Genomic DNA, 15,900 nt, shown 5'->3' on the forward strand with positions numbered 1-15,900 from the left:
ATTATTGATAAGCAAGGACAGAAGAGAAGCTAAGTAAGTCAAAATGAGAACTGGAAAGTAGGAGAGAATGGGTAGGCTGTGCTACCAGTGACCCCATGTAATGTGAGAATGGGATGAGAGTGGGTGAGAACATGTTGGCTGTACTGAAAGTAACCACATCGTCACAGGACCAGGCGTAGTGGTGGGTAAAAGGCTTGAGGACACCATCCAGTGAGCAGCGAATACAGTAGACTAGATTGAAAAAAGTACAGACAAACCACTGCTTCAGCTGGAAGGTGTTCTGGAGCTTTGGATTGTGAAGAGGAGGTAAACAGACATGGCATGGCAAGATGACATGGGAGTGTGAGGAGGTATTGGGATGGGAGGTGGAATGGACCAGGGTGTCCCAGAGGGAATGGTCCCTGTGAAATGCTGACAGGGGATGGGAATGTATGTCTGGTTGTGGAATCCAATTGGAGTTAATAGAAATGGCAACTTACAATCATTTGGATGGGGGAGTGAGGATGAGGGAGACTCTATCATTGTTGTGGAAGGGAAGTGAAGGGCTATAGGAAGAAGGTGGACATTGAGGTCCCTTACGGAATGTGGTATCATCAGAACAGATGCAATGGCAATGAAGAAACTAGGAGAGTGGGATGGAGTTCTTGCATCTCTTTATTGTAGGGCTCCATCTCCACTTATCCATGCACCTCTCTCTCCACCAGCACCACCAATTCCCCGCACCACCAATTCCCCACCCCACCAAACCTCACCTTCAGCATAACTACAACTTTATTTTGGTTATTATTAGTTCTGATGAAGAGTCACCAGACTCGAAATGTTAGCTTTCCTTTTTTTCCCTTCACGCTGTCGGAACCTGCTGGGTTTCTCCAGCAACTTCTGTTTCTGTTTGTTTCTGATCCAGCATCTGCAGTTCTATGTGTTGTTTTGTGAAGCAATTAATAGTGAGAGTCATTGTAGTCTGTAAGTCTTAGTGAGAGGTATGTGTAGTAGGAAAGTACAAGCAAGTTCTGGTCCTGTAAGCATTTTCCTTTTTACCCATGACATCGAACTGACCAAGGTTGTTATCCCAGTCCACACTCGCTGTGTTTGGTGACATAGCCTCCCATGGTGGTCACCTGGATAAAGCATTGCCCTCCTCTCTACCCCATTGTCCACCAATACCACCACATCTCTGTCAATCAGAGCAGGATGCCAGCTTTCCTTTGAGCCATGTCCTCTGAGTACCACAGTATGAAGACCAGTTCCTGAATCATGGCATCAGAACTGGTATGTATTTTGGGTTTTAAATATGGCACCAGTGGCACAAATGGCAGAAGGTTCTGGCTATGGTGAGCAATAGTGTCTTTCCATGAGAAAAGAGCCAAAGAGCCCTGTTGCGTAATTAAAGAGATGAAGGTGTTTGGCAAGCTTGCCATCATTGCTCAGACCATTGAGTATAGGAGTTGGGATATTATGTTGCGGTTGTACAGGATGTTGGTGACTCCACTTTTGGAACCCTGTGTAAGTTATGGTCACCCTGCACCATTCTGAGCTGTAACCAAAAGAGAAAATGCTGGAAAATCTCAACAGTTCTTGCAGCATCTGTAAGGAGAGAAAAGAGCTGACATTTCGAGTCTAACTGACCCTTTGTCAGTTAGACTCGAAACATCAGCTCTTTTCTCTCCTTACAGATGCTGCCTGACCTGCTGAGATTTTCCAGCATTTTCTCTTTTGGTTTCAGATTCCAGCATTTTGCTTTTATCCGTTCTGAGCTGTGGTGGACCGTGCATCATGAATCTTACTGGAATAAACGTGTCAACTAAAAATGGGAAAAATCAGCTTGTAATAATCTCTCATCTAGACCAACCAAACTTATATGTTTCAGAATCTTAGCATCTGTAGTTTTCTTTTGCTTCTTGTAAATTGATTTAGCAGTCTGATTGTTGCAGCAAATCCCAAACTTTCTGAAGAATCTCTCTCTAAAATATGTAACCAAAAATGAATACACAATGATCTCTTAACAATGGTTTCTGTGCAGGTAGTACAGGGTAAAAATGTTGCACAAATTGAACTTAATTTCTGCATCTGTTCTTCTCTCTCAGGTGTGATTATAAACAGTGTAAAACTAAAATATAATCCTGCAGATGCTGGTGGCATTAAAGAAGGAAGCAACATTACCCTGACTTGTTCTGTGGATATCCTGACACCTTCTGGTCAATCACCTCAGATTTCATACTTATTCTATAAGGGACAGACACAAGATGTCCTGCTGAAAATTGTTACAATTCAGGCCCAAGAATCTCAATATCTAATCCAATCGGCTCGACCCTCACATTCTGGATACTACAGTTGTGAAGTGGCAGCAGGGAGTCAAAGGGAGGAAAGTGCTTCCACATTCATAACAGTTACAGGTACTGTGAAATAATTAATAACACCGAATGTAAAGATGTATAGTTTAGTTTCATGACTTCAGTGTGTGCCAAAGCACTTTATAGTCAGTAAAGTATTTTTTGGCACCTATGCCACTGTTGTAATACAAGCAATGGGACTGCCAAGTAGTACACCATAAGGTCCTACAGATAGTGTAGTGATGACAAACTGTTGTGTTATAGGAAGATGACAGAAGGCCTATCTACATGGGTCATTAAGTGTATTCAAGGCTGAGATTGCTTTACTGATTAAAGATCTATCAAGGGTCATAGGGAAAAAGCAGAAAAATGGAGCTGAGGATCGCCTTGGCTGATGGAGCAGACATGATGGACTGAATGGCCAATTTCTGCTCCTATGTCTTAGCACAAGAGAGGAGTGCTCACTTCATTGCGTCATGAAATAGAAGGCAGGGAGGATCTCACAACTTCTGTTGTAAAAGACAGCATATTTAAACATGCAGCATTACCTTGGTGTTACACTGGTGATAGATTGTGCCCTCAAACTTTGGAGTTGAGCTGGTACATATTACCATCTGTCCCAGACGTAAGAGCAATACCACTTTTGCTGGCACTTTTGTGAGTAATAAATCAGTTTCAACCAAGGTGTTTGAAATAGGTATCTTGGACTATTATTATTGGAGAATGTTATATGGAAATGGAGAACTCCTTTGGACTATATTAAATTAAACAACAAATTATTGATAAGTAGGACATTATTACCTTTGATACACACAATAAACTGAGGATACCATCCTTCCAAAGCAAAAGATGGATTTTCCCATTTCTCACCAAAGAGGGAACAGAAATGTTACAAAGTGATTGACATACCACTCCCTCCTAGATATAATTTGGACCTTTTGATGTCAGTCAGCTAATTATGAGTTGATAGGTAGAGAATAGTTAAGTTTCCTGGTCTGCCTTGGGCCACGGCACCAGTCTTTCAGACAATACCTACCCTGGAATCTGGCAGTCAGTCAGAAAACTAGCAACTTTTCTCACCCTTCAGGAAGGCAAATGATTGGGGATGTTGGAGGGGGGGGGGGGGGTTGAAACTCTTCAGTGGCCATGAAGTAACCCTTCCCTCTATCATAAGATCAGCAATGAGGAGGCTTGCATATAATTGCAAGATATTGGCATCATTTACAATGATTCAGATTTTAAAGCCGTCCAAGTCCAAATGCAGCAAGATCTACACAGTATCCATGACATTTGCTGTTGTACATAAGATGTGGATGTCACTGGCTGGGCCAGCTTTAATTGCCCATCCCTTATCACCCCTTAACCTGAGTGGCTTGCTTGGGCCATTTCCGAGGGTAGTTAAGAATCTGGAGTCACACTTGGGTCAGACCAAAGAAGGATGAGAGATTTCCTTCTCTAAAAGACATTAGTGAGCCAGATGTGTTTTTAGTACAATTAAAAGTGGCTACATCGTCATCATTAGGCCAACTTCCTTTAATTCCAGATTTTTTATTGAATTCATACAACATAAAAATGACAATTGGACAATGACCATTTCCACCAAGAGATTCTAACCATCATCACCTGACATTCAATGGCACTACTATCAATAAATCCCTCCACTTTCTACATCTGGGGCTCACCATCAGCAAGCAACTGCTGGACTAACCATATACATACAGTGGCTCAGGCTAAGAATCCTATAGCATGACACCCTCCTGACTGTCCAAAGCCTGTCCACTATCTACAAGGGATAAGTCAGGTGTCTGATGGCGCACCCCCATTTACTTGGATGTACGCAGCTCTAAACAACACTGTCCGTCTGCTATGTCTTCTCAAAGACAATCAGAGATAGGCAGTAAACTGCTAACCTTGTCAGTGTTACACAAATCCCATGAATAAGGAACAGCAAACACAACAGACAATTTCTTTTCTAGGGGAAACTTCTCTAACGTTTTAAGGAAATTTGTTAGACTTGTATCCAAAGATGGTGTAACTAAACAATTTTGGTCTCCATGGTAAAAGATGACATAAAGACACTGGAGAAGGAACAAAACAAAATTTAGTGGAATGATAATCAAAAATGAGATGATATTCATTTCTGATAAGGTTGAACAGGCTGGCATTTATTTATCCAGAAAAAGGCTTATAGTTTACCTGATAGAAGCCATTAGGTTTTTATGAAAAGGTTTGATAAGCTAGACGTACTGTTGTTTCCCTTGCAAGCAGAATCTAGAGCTAGGGAACATAGCAAGGTTAGATCTCATGGAATACAGAGAGAACTAGCCATTTGGATGCAGAACTGGCTCGAAGGTAGAAGACAGGGTGGTGATGGAGGGTTGTTTTTCAGACTGGAGGCCTGTGATCAGTGGAGTGCCACAAGGAACGGTGCTGGGTCCACTACTTTTTGTCAATTATGTAAATGATTTGGATGCGAGCATAAGAGGTATAGTTAGAAAGTTTGCAGATACACCAAAATTGGAGGTGTAGTGGACAGTGAAGAAGGTTACCTCCAATTAGAACAGGATCTTGATCAGATGGGCCAATGGGCTGAGGAGTGACAGATGGAGTTTAATTCAGATAAATGCGAGGTGCTGCATTTTGGGAAAGCAAATCTTAGCAGGACTTATACACTTAATGGTAAGGTCCTAGGGAGTGTTGCTGAACAGGAGTGCAGGTTCATAGCCCCTTGAAAGTAGAATCACAGGTAGGTAAGATAATGAAGAAGGTGCTTCCTTTATTGGTCAGACCATTGAGTACAGGAGTTGGGAGGTCGTGCTGTGGCTGTACAGGACATTGGTTAGACTACTTTTGGAATATTGCGTGCAATTCTGGTCTCTTTCCTTTTGGAAGGATGTCATGAAATTTGAAAGGGTTCAGAAAAGATTTACAAGGATGTTGCCAGTGTTGGAGGATTTGAGCTATTGGGAGAGGCTGAATAGGCTGGGGTTGTTTTCCCTGGAGCGTTGGACTCTTAGGGGAGACCTCATAGAGGTTTATAAAATCACAAGGGGCATTGTTAGGGTAAACAGACAAAGTCTTTTCCCTGGGGTGGGGGAGTCCAGGACTAGGGAGCATGGGTGAGGGCGGAAAAGATGTAAAAGGGACCTAAAAGGCAACCTTTTCACGCAGAAGGTGGTGTGTGTAAGGAATGAGCTGCCAGGAGAAATGGTGGAGGCTGGTACAATTGCAATATTTAAAAAGCATGTGGATGGGCATAGAAATTGGATAGATTTAGAGGGATATGGGCCAAGTGCTGGCAAATGGGACTAGATTAGGTTGAGATATCTGGTTGGTATGGATGAGTTGGACCGAAGGGTCGGTTTCCGTGCTGTACATCTCTATGACTCTATGACTCTAAATCACTAAATTTGCAATAGAGATTTCAGGATAAATGTCCTTACCCAGACAGTGGCAAGAATGTGGAATTGTCTATCACAGAGAAAAATACAGTGGATGATCTTAAGACAAAGCGAAGTAGATACACAAAGGAATGGAATGTGTTGATGGAGGTCAGGTGATGAAAAATGGAAAAGGTTTGAGAAGCAAAAACACGATACTGTCATATAGAAAGAGACAATAATTCATGGAAGTGCAGAGGCTAGATGAACATTTTTTTTCTTTCTTATTTGTCTATAGAAATTATTTCATTATTCCCTGTTTGTATACCTCAGGAAATTTACAGACACCTGTACTCACCGTACATCCAATAGAGGTGATTCTGGGAGATTTAACTGAGTTGTGCTGTACATCTGAGGAAATTCCTCCTCTGACATTCATATTCTACACATATAAAAATGGACTGAACCCAGTGCGTCTCCATGAAAATTCAAGCAAAAACAAAACTGTGACACACCAACTGAGGGTGACAACAGATACAGAGAAAAACTATAGTTGTACAATCGAAGTGCCTGCAGCCAGGAGTGTCTCAAAGCACAGTGAAGTAGTACAGCTCTCAGTACAAAGTAAGTTAGTTTGGGTATCGTGAAATATCTTCAATTATTGTAAATCTATGTACAGCAAAACACCCAAAGTTCCCACAATCGTCCTCCTAGTCTCCTCCAGGGGCAAACCTAACAAAGATATGTAACCCAGGAGAACCATGCACTAAAGTTACATTTGATGGCCCCAAATATTCTGCAGGTACTGTATTTGCTATAATTCTAACAGGAAATTCGTTGAATCATCAAAGAGTAGTAAACGTGGTGAGTGAGAATGTTTTCTGCTTGTACAGAGTTCAGTGCCTTTTGCAACTCCTGACATACTAAGCACCAGCAAAAACTTAATGACTGTTTTATACTTCATATTGAGTGCCAGGTAATGACCATCTCTAACAAGAGAAGATACAACCATCTTCTCTTGACTCTTTCCATGGCTGAATCCTCAACTGTCAACATCCTTGCAGTTACCATTGATCATAATCTTAACAATTAGTCATATAAATGTCACAGCTACTAAAGCAGGTCAAAGATGGTAAATTCTGGGACAAGTGAAGTCGCAGATAGACTGAATAGTGAAGAAGGCATTTGGTATGCTTGCTTTTATTGGTCAGTGCATTAAACATAGGGGTTGAGAGGTTATGTTGTGGCTGTACAGGACATTGGGCAGTCCACTTTTGATATACTATGTACAATTGTGGTCTCCCTGCTATAGGAAGGATGTTGTGAAACTTGAAAGGGTTCATAAAAGATTTCAAAGGATGTTGCCAGGACTGGAGGGTTTGAGCTAAAGGGAGAGGTTGACTAGGCTGGGGCTATTTTCCCTACAGCGTCAGAGACCGAGGGGTGACCTTATAGAGGTTTATAAAGTCATGAGGGGCCTAGATAGGGTGAATAACTCCTCAGGTAGGGGAGTCCAAAACCAGAGGACATAGGTTTAGGGTGAGAGGGGAAAAATTTAAAAGGGATCTAAAGGGCATTTTTTTTTCTTGCAGAGGGTGGTGTGTATATGGAATGAGCTGCCAGAGGAGGTGGTAAAGCTGGTACAATTACAACATTTAAAAGGCATCTGGATGGGTATATGAATAAGAAGGATCTTGAGATACTTGGGCCAAAAGCTTGTAAATGGGACTAGATTAATTTAGGATATCTGGTTGGCATGGACAAATTGGATTAAAGGGTCAGTTTTCATGTTATACAGCTCTATTACTATAAATAACCAATCTGCTGATAATCCATCATCTATAAAACAAGTCAGGAGTATGACTGAATACTTTTCAATAGCACTCAAAGCTTAGCCCATCAAGAACAAAGCAGCTCACTTGATTGGCACCGTATCCACCACCTTAAACATTCATCCCTTGGACACCAACACAAGTTGCAGTGCAGCAACTCCCTAAGGTTCCTTTGACCCCACATTCCAAACCTACAGCCTCCAAGATGTGTAAGAATAAGGACAGCAGATGCATTGGAACACCACCGGGAATTTCTCCTCACAAAATCAGTGTCCTTTTTGGTTCCAAATTGATTTTTTTTCCCTTCTCAGCCATTCTACGATTAGATCTTTTGTTTTCCCTGTGTTTCTTTCCTTAACTCAACCTATCTTCCAGTTAAACCTTAATCCTGAGTCATCTCTAGCTGTTCTAATCAATTACTCCAATACTCCGTTTGGCTGGTCTCCCATCTTGAGATAAGCACTAGCTATATGCTACCTGGCACCAAGTCCTCTTGCCCATTACTCCTGGAATTGTTAATCTATTTGATTCTTAGTTCCCAAACATTCACAAATTACGATTCTCACTCTCATTTCCTTACCTATATCTGTTCTTCAACCGTACATTTTCAAACTCTCTTGGAGATCTCCCTCTTGATCGCTTCATTATTTCAGTTTGAGCTTTCATGTGCCATTTTGTGACATTCTTCCAAGTTTAAGCTTCTGTGTGAGTTGCTAATGTTGCTACAGCCTACTTACATACCATAGGGTAACCAAAAGTTAACAACTCTGAATTTGTGGGTTTAGGGCATTAGTCAGGCAATAAGGTACGCAGATAGAAAGCTGCCTTCAGCAGGACCTTGGATAATGATTCATGAAGTAGATTATTTTGAAGATGTCTTTTGCTTTGATCCTTCATGCTGTCTGTCCATTCAGATCTTCCTTGCACAAGGTATGTCTGGTGACCTTCTATTTGGCAATTCGTCAATGAAACTGGAAGGAAATTAAAAGGGGAAAACCTGGAATTTCAGCCTGACAACCCCATTCCTACCTCCATGAGGCTCTCCTGATGTCTCTTTTACTTTACTTTTAACCAAATTCATTACTTTAAACCTATGCCCTATTCTTCATACCTTCAGTAGTGCAAAGCTTTTCCTGACCTACCGTGTCTAGACCCATTACAGTTGTGAATACAGATGTAAACAGAGAGAACACTACACACTTTGTGGAGAATGGTAGGTTATCTTTCCCCATACTCAATGTCCCTTTGCACCATGCACTCTATGTTTCACCTGTCACTCACCAGTGGTCACAGAATGGTGGTCCCTACACGTGAAATGTCCCCCTACTTACCTTATAAACTGGCAGTTGACATTAATTTTCAGGGCCTAGTATCATTCCTCATACTAAAAGAAAAATCAGCAGCTCACCTCAGCTGGTAAACTGTGAGAAAAGCTCACCAGTGGTACTGTTGATCAGGAAGTGGTACAGAATGAGCTAATGGGATAGCAATGTCTTAAAGACGTTAAAATTTATATTGATATCAGACACTGCTACTATTGTTTACTTACAATATCTACCTTTTATTTCAGATCCATTTTCAGATCCAATGTTTGAAATTGAACCGTCAAATGAAATATTTGAAGGAGATAAACTCACCATTAAATGCAGGGTTACGCATTTGCTTCCTCATGTAAAACCTCAATTAATCATTATGAAGGATACAACTCCAATAAGTACAGGAAATACTAGCTCAGTGGTATTTTCTAAAACAGCAAATGCAACTGATACAGGAAAGTATGGGTGCATGGCGAGATGGAACAGTGTATCTCAAGCTATAAGAAGACAAGTGACTGTGGCAGGTAAGACTGATATTTATTTGCAGTGAGAAATACACAGCCTAGATATGGTCTGGAGTGATTCTAAACTAAGGTGTTTGGTGTCAGCAATCAGAATATAGTGGAGCTGGATTTGCAGGTTTTGTTTCCTCAATATTTCTTCCGATTTACACCAAGATTTTCCTGCATGCCTAGAACATTACCTTGTTTGGCTTATCACCAGCCAGAGGTTTTGTATCTTGTCTACTGTTAACTTTTAAATAAGATTTATAATAGAACAAAACTGAAGCAAATAACTGCAGCAGAGCAGATAATATTTCTGTTCCTGGCAACTGTGGAATGTCAATCGCAAATGCAGTGAAAAGGATGAAGGGTCACAGGCCCAAGTTGCATCAGCTCTTCCACCCAATGCGCAACTGTAAGATTTTGTGCTATTCCTAGTAATAACTTGGTGAAAAGTGAAGGGACCTTTTCCCAATTTCCAGCCTCATTTCAACAGCTCAATGTTTCTTCACACGGTGTTTTGATTTGTGCCAAGATCCCTGCAGACTGGAAGGAATGCTGGGATTGGCTTCTCAACTGCTCAGACAGTCCCCTCAAATGAAGGAGCTTTTGCTTCCATGTGCATTCTAAATGGCTGCATGCTTTTTAAATTGCAGCTTGTGTGCAGTTTTGAATAATTTCCGATAGCTCCCTCTACGAGTTGTTCCAAAGCTGTACAAAGCTAAAAAGACTACTGCTACAATCATTGAGAGAAAGTGCTGTAGTAACAGGTTTGGCTAGCTTTGCATTAACCAGGTTATCTTGGGCCACAAAAACTGGCTCTTTTTAATACTAGATAACAAGATCGCTGTATCTGAAATTTGTTTTCTTTCATAACAGTACCAGTTTCCATACCAACTTTAATGTCAACACCCATTGGTGGTAATGTGGTAGAAGACGGTTCTTTGGATCTTTCATGTGCTGTGTTGGGCGGATCCTATCCAATAACTTACAAGTTTTACCAAGATACATCAGAAATTCCTCTGCATCAAATAACATTAAATGCGACCACAGCAGTCCATCATATTGTTTCAGTTAAGAATGGGCACAGTGGAAAGTATTCCTGTGAGGTATCAAATTCTGCAAATCAAATCACTCGAACAAAAAAAAGTCAGTATGTTACTATAATTGTAAGAGGTAAGGTCAATTTTTTCAGTAATTTCTTCTGTATAGAAATGGTATCGATAATCTTTTTGAAGTAACTAAGTTAAATATTTCCCTGGAAGCTCAGCACATGAGTACTACTGAAAGGAGAGATGTGTTGTGAAAGCTTTTTGCCTTGTATTCATCAGAACAAATGCAAGAATGCCAAATTTCAACAATCACAACAGTTTATACTGTACACAAAAAAGGGACTGACTGGTTAGCAAGTGAATTCTGCATTCTATATGGCAATGTCTTGTCAATGGGAACAACTACACTAGCCAAATTTAAGATAATCCAGTTGACCTTATAAAATGAATATAAAACAGTCAGCTGTTTGGCCCTTGTGCCTGTACAAAAATGGATTAAAAATTCCTACCTCTTTCATTGCCATTCCTGAGATGTTGGTGTGTAAAGTCGCAATACATCAACCAATTTCAACACTGATGTACACAGATTAAAAGATTTTTACTCCAAGATCTCACAACAAACTATCTTATCTGATTAGGTTTTGTAGTAATTGTAATGTATGGTATTTACTCTTGCTAGAACTGATGTACATTCTTAAAGTGGGCCCCATGTTCTGCAAATAAAAGGAATACATTTAAGCCTTGTTCCTTTTTTTTGGGTTAGCTTGCAACTTGTGCAGCTGGTCGTTCCCCATTGCCTAAAACATTGTCATGAAAAAGCAATCAGACTCAATTTGCCAAGCAAGCAGCACAGTCTGCAACTACTAGTTTATTTAATTTTTAGATTTAATTTCAAATAGCAGAAGAGCAGTGTTTGTTGACAGTAACTAGAGATGACATTTGGGTAGTCTAAGATAATAAAGTGTAGGAAGGGACTAACATTGAGCAAAAACAATTTTCTTGTACCAAATATCACTGGCCTCTGAAAGAAGGTGAGATGATGCTGTCCTTTCTCATTAGAGTTTTATATATCCTAGAATATTTTTTAAGAAGGGCAGCTGAAGTGAAAACGCAGTATTTTAAAAAAATACTTCTGAACGCTCGCTCAAGAGGGAATGTTGTAAAAGAGAGTTTTTGATATTAAGTGCAAAACAATGTCAGTGATAAATATTTATGTCTGTTATTTCCTGGATTGTACTTGCACAGAAGTAATGCTGAAATTTATGCCAGTTCCTTTGGAACAATTAAATGAATGATAGAGAATTTCTACAAAGTTATCTTGGAAGCAGCACAAACAATTGTGGGAGTAACAATATTTCAATGTAAGACTGACATACATCAGTTACATACATGCAGATTTACCAAAAGAAGGAGTCTTGCAGTTTTGAGCTAAAACATTCCAGGAAATTCTGAAGCTATGTACTTATTTGAGTATTTTCATATATAGAGCAAAAGACAAATTAATAGCCTGTTTCTAATATTGAAGACGATTATGCCTACTACCAGCAGTAATAGAGGAGCTTTTGTAATTGAATATCTAACTCTTGCAACATTTACTGCATGGTAATATTTCACAATCTGATGTTGGAATACCTGTGTTGGTTATCAAAGAATTTGATTTTCAAAAGAATTCGAATATGGAAAGGGTTTATTTATGTTTATTTCTCCATGAATACCATGCAAAAATGTACATATGTTATTACTAATATTTAATTAATAACTGAATTGCAATGTTTCTAAAGTCTTGTAATTCTAACACTACACTGCTCTTTAACTCTAGCTTCTATAAACACAGAACTCTCAACAACTACATTTCTGCTCAACATACAGTTGATACTTTGAAAGATAGTACACAGGCTACTATCCTCCCAACATTTGTCCCTTCTCCACAATGCCCTCCTCTCTTAATTAATACCAGGTCATGATATTTGAATTGATCCATGATTCCTCTATTCCAAATAGAACAATGTATAATGCATTGCCAGATGAAGAACTGTATAAGAATACTGATTAAATTAACATGTAGTTGTCAAATGAATTGTAGCATTCCCACTGAATTGAATTATCTCTCTCTTTAGCTTCCACATCAGTATCACAAAATATAGTTAAAGCTTCCCCCTGCCTCGACTTTTTAACCCTGAACTCATAGCAGTTTTGCAGCGCTGGGACATGTTGGTTTCTAAAGGATCTGTTATTTAATGACAAAGCTAAACCAGAGCAGATTTCAGACCAAACATAAAGATCTATTGTGGGCTTCTATTTACTGAAAATCATACTGATAGCTCAAAGTAAAATATATAGCTCATTTAAAATATATTTTAATCTTTACTGCCTGGATTGGGATAGAATCAAAATTATCTTTACAGATGCCACTGAAATAATTAAAGGGGTGGCACGGTGGCACAGTGGATTGCACTGCTGCCTCACAGCGCCAGAGACCCGGGTTCAATTCTCACCTCAGGCAACTGTCTGTGTGGAGTTTGCACATTCTCCCCGTGTCTGTGTGGGTTTCCTCCGGGTGCTCTGGTTTCCTCCCACAGTCCAAAAATGTGCAGGTTAGGTGAATTGGCCATGCTAAATTGCCCGTAGTGTTAGGTGAAGGGGTAAATATAGGGGAATGGGTCTGGGTGGGATGCTCTTCAAAGGGTCGGTGTGGACTTGTTGGGCTGAAGGGCCTGTTTCCACATTGTTAGTAATCTAATCTAATCTAAAATTCTGGCTCTGATATTCGATCCTCCCAGTAGATATATCCTTTTGCACATTTTTTTAAAACAATTTTATTTTTCTAATCAACCTGTTCAGAGATGATCTTACCCATCTCTGGAGCAGGTGGGACTGGAACTTGGGCCTCCCTACCAGAGATAGGGGCACTACTCTGCACCACAAGAGGTCCTCCTTCTGTCCTTTATTTTAAAGAAAACCTATTTTTCTAATGACCTGTTCAGAGATGTTATTACACACCTCTGGAGCAGGTGGGACTTGAACTCTCAGTGCAGGGGGTAGGGACACTACCACTGCACCATGGCCCTCGTTCTGCACTTCAGTTTGGTTATGCTGATGGGCTACATCTGCAACTTTTAATCCTTTCCCAAGACGTTTATCTGATTTGATGAATGTTTTTAGTATTTTATATTCTTGTTTCAGATATTGTTTGTTATTATTTTAATTATAACCTTTTTCTGTTAAATTTGCACTGTTAAGATTTGATTTTAATTTAAAGGTCATTTTATTTACTTGATTGTAGAGGTGCTGTGTTGGATTGTGGTGAACAAGGTCAGATGTCAGACAATAATTGGTTATAATCCAACAGGTTTATACGAAAACACGAGCTTTCTGACGAAGGGGCAACACTCCGAAAGCTTGTGATTTCAAATGAACATATTGGACTAAAACCTGATGTCGTCTGATTTCTGATCTTATTTACTTGGTGACAAGGTATTGTTTTAGCAGCTATTAGATGGGCTTCTACAACTTTTGGAAATTTAAAATGGTTTGCAGATAAAGCGTTTCTATTTGACTGTATACATGATTTACTAACTTATTGAATTGAGTGGTTCATTGGTTTGCCATTAAGATATTGTTTAAAAATGCAGCCCATTTGTCTTTTAAGATCGGATCCATGCCATAAACATATATTTTTCTGGCTGAAATTTAAGTAGCACAGATATATCTGGGAAGCACATTCCTATAACCATTTAAATAGGAATCTTGTTGCAACTTGGTTAGTAAGCCTTGGGTGAAGTTATTGTAAAAGATCATGATGGTGTCAGATGAGGAGTTCCAAATTCAGATATATACTACTATTTCTTTATTATGCATCATAACACGACATGATGTGTGCCCTGGAGGGGAATTTATAAGTGCTGCTCTTAACATCAATACTGTTTGATGTTAAGAGTAACATCATGCATCAGGAAACTTGATAATTTATCAGATTGCATCCTGTAGATAGTGTATCTACGCCAGCTGCAGTGCCTCAGTAACCAAATGACTGAACGTAGAGATTCATGACAGAGGAACTGAACAAGCATGCAGTGTTGTTTTTAGATGGTATCAAACTTCTTGTGTTATTGCAGATTGCACACAGCCAAGAAACTGGTGCATTTTCCGCAGTTCTTTTCAGCTATGTAAATCACCTTGACCAAGTATGCAGCCTAATTTAATTATTCTATACAAATTGTGCAAGCAAAGTGTGGACTATTTTCTAAATGGGAAGAAAATTCAGAAGTCTGAGGTGCAAAGAGACATGAAAGAATCCTGGACTAGAACTTCCAAGGTAAACTTGCAGGTTGAGACAGTAGTTAAGAAAGAAAATGCAATGTTGGCATTTATTTTGAGAGGAGTTGAATCTGAAAGCAGGATGTACTTCTGAGGCTCTAGAAGGCTCTGGTCAGACCACATTTGGAGTATTGTGCACAGTTCTGGGTCTCATTTCTCAAGAAGGATGTACTGGCCTTGTAGTGCGTTCAGAGGAGGTTCATGAAAATGGTCCCAGGAATGAAAAATATAACATTTGAGGAACACTTGAGGACTCTGGGTCTATACTCGATGGAGTTTAGAAGGATGAGGGGAGATATGATTTAAACTTACAGAATACTGAATGACCTGCACAGTGTAGCTGTTGGGAAGATGCTTCCATTGGTAGGAGAGACTAGGACCCAAGGGCACAGCCTTAGAGTAAAAGGAAGACCTTTTTAGAATGCAGATAAGGAGAAATGTCTTCAGCTAGAGTGTATCTATGGAATTCACTGCTACAGAAGGCTTTGGAGGGCAGGACATTGAGTATATTTAAGATGGAGATAGATATGTTCTTGATTATCAAGGAGAATCAAGGGTGATGGGGAGAAAGCGGGAGAATGGGGTTGAGAAACCTATCAGCCATGATTGAATGGCAGAGCAGACTTAATGGGCTGAATGGCCTAATTTCTTATAAGTAGGCAAGCAGCAAAGCGATCTTTATCACCGATACACCAGTCAGTGAAAGTTGAGAAGCCAGTGCAACAAGCAGTTAGGAAGGCAAATGTTGTGTCAGCCTTCATTGCAAGAGGATTTGAGTTCAGAAATAGGGATGTTTTACTGCAGAGCCATGGTGAGGTCACACCTGAAATGTTACATGTAGTTTTGCTCAGCCTCCTAGTTGCCATTACAGCGAATGCAGCAGAGGTTCACTAGGCTGTTAGGACTGGCCTATGAGAAGAGATCAGCTTGATTGTTTGATTTCCCCCCTTGGACAACTATCTGTGTGGAGTTTGCACATTCTCGCTGTGTCTGTGTGAGTTTCCACTAGATGCTTTGGTTTCCTCCCATAGTCCAGGAAATATGCAGGTTAGGCAGATTAGCCAAACAGTCTACTCTTGCACCTAATTTCTGTGTTTCTAAATAGATATTCAAATATCACTGATGTATCTTCTATACCATCACCCAACTGAAAAACTGGACTTGCACAAT

General features: G+C 39.9%; 1 protein-coding gene across 7 annotated transcripts in view; it reads left to right on the top strand.

Annotated features, from left to right (window-relative positions):
- Positions 1–15,900, top strand: part of LOC122562260 (platelet endothelial cell adhesion molecule-like) — an 86,190-nt gene that overhangs the window by 20,185 nt on the left and 50,105 nt on the right. For all 7 annotated transcript variants that reach the window (XM_043715026.1, XM_043715025.1, XM_043715024.1 and 4 more), the window contains exons 3-6: positions 2,085–2,393; positions 6,044–6,334; positions 9,113–9,382; positions 10,241–10,537. In XM_043715026.1, coding sequence (XP_043570961.1) covers positions 2,085–2,393; positions 6,044–6,334; positions 9,113–9,382; positions 10,241–10,537 — 1,167 coding nt within the window. The remainder of the gene's footprint in view (positions 1–2,084; positions 2,394–6,043; positions 6,335–9,112; positions 9,383–10,240; positions 10,538–15,900) is intronic.

The sequence above is a fragment of the Chiloscyllium plagiosum genome, chromosome 24 (genome assembly GCF_004010195.1).
Source record: "Chiloscyllium plagiosum isolate BGI_BamShark_2017 chromosome 24, ASM401019v2, whole genome shotgun sequence".
NCBI lineage: Eukaryota > Metazoa > Chordata > Chondrichthyes > Orectolobiformes > Hemiscylliidae > Chiloscyllium > Chiloscyllium plagiosum.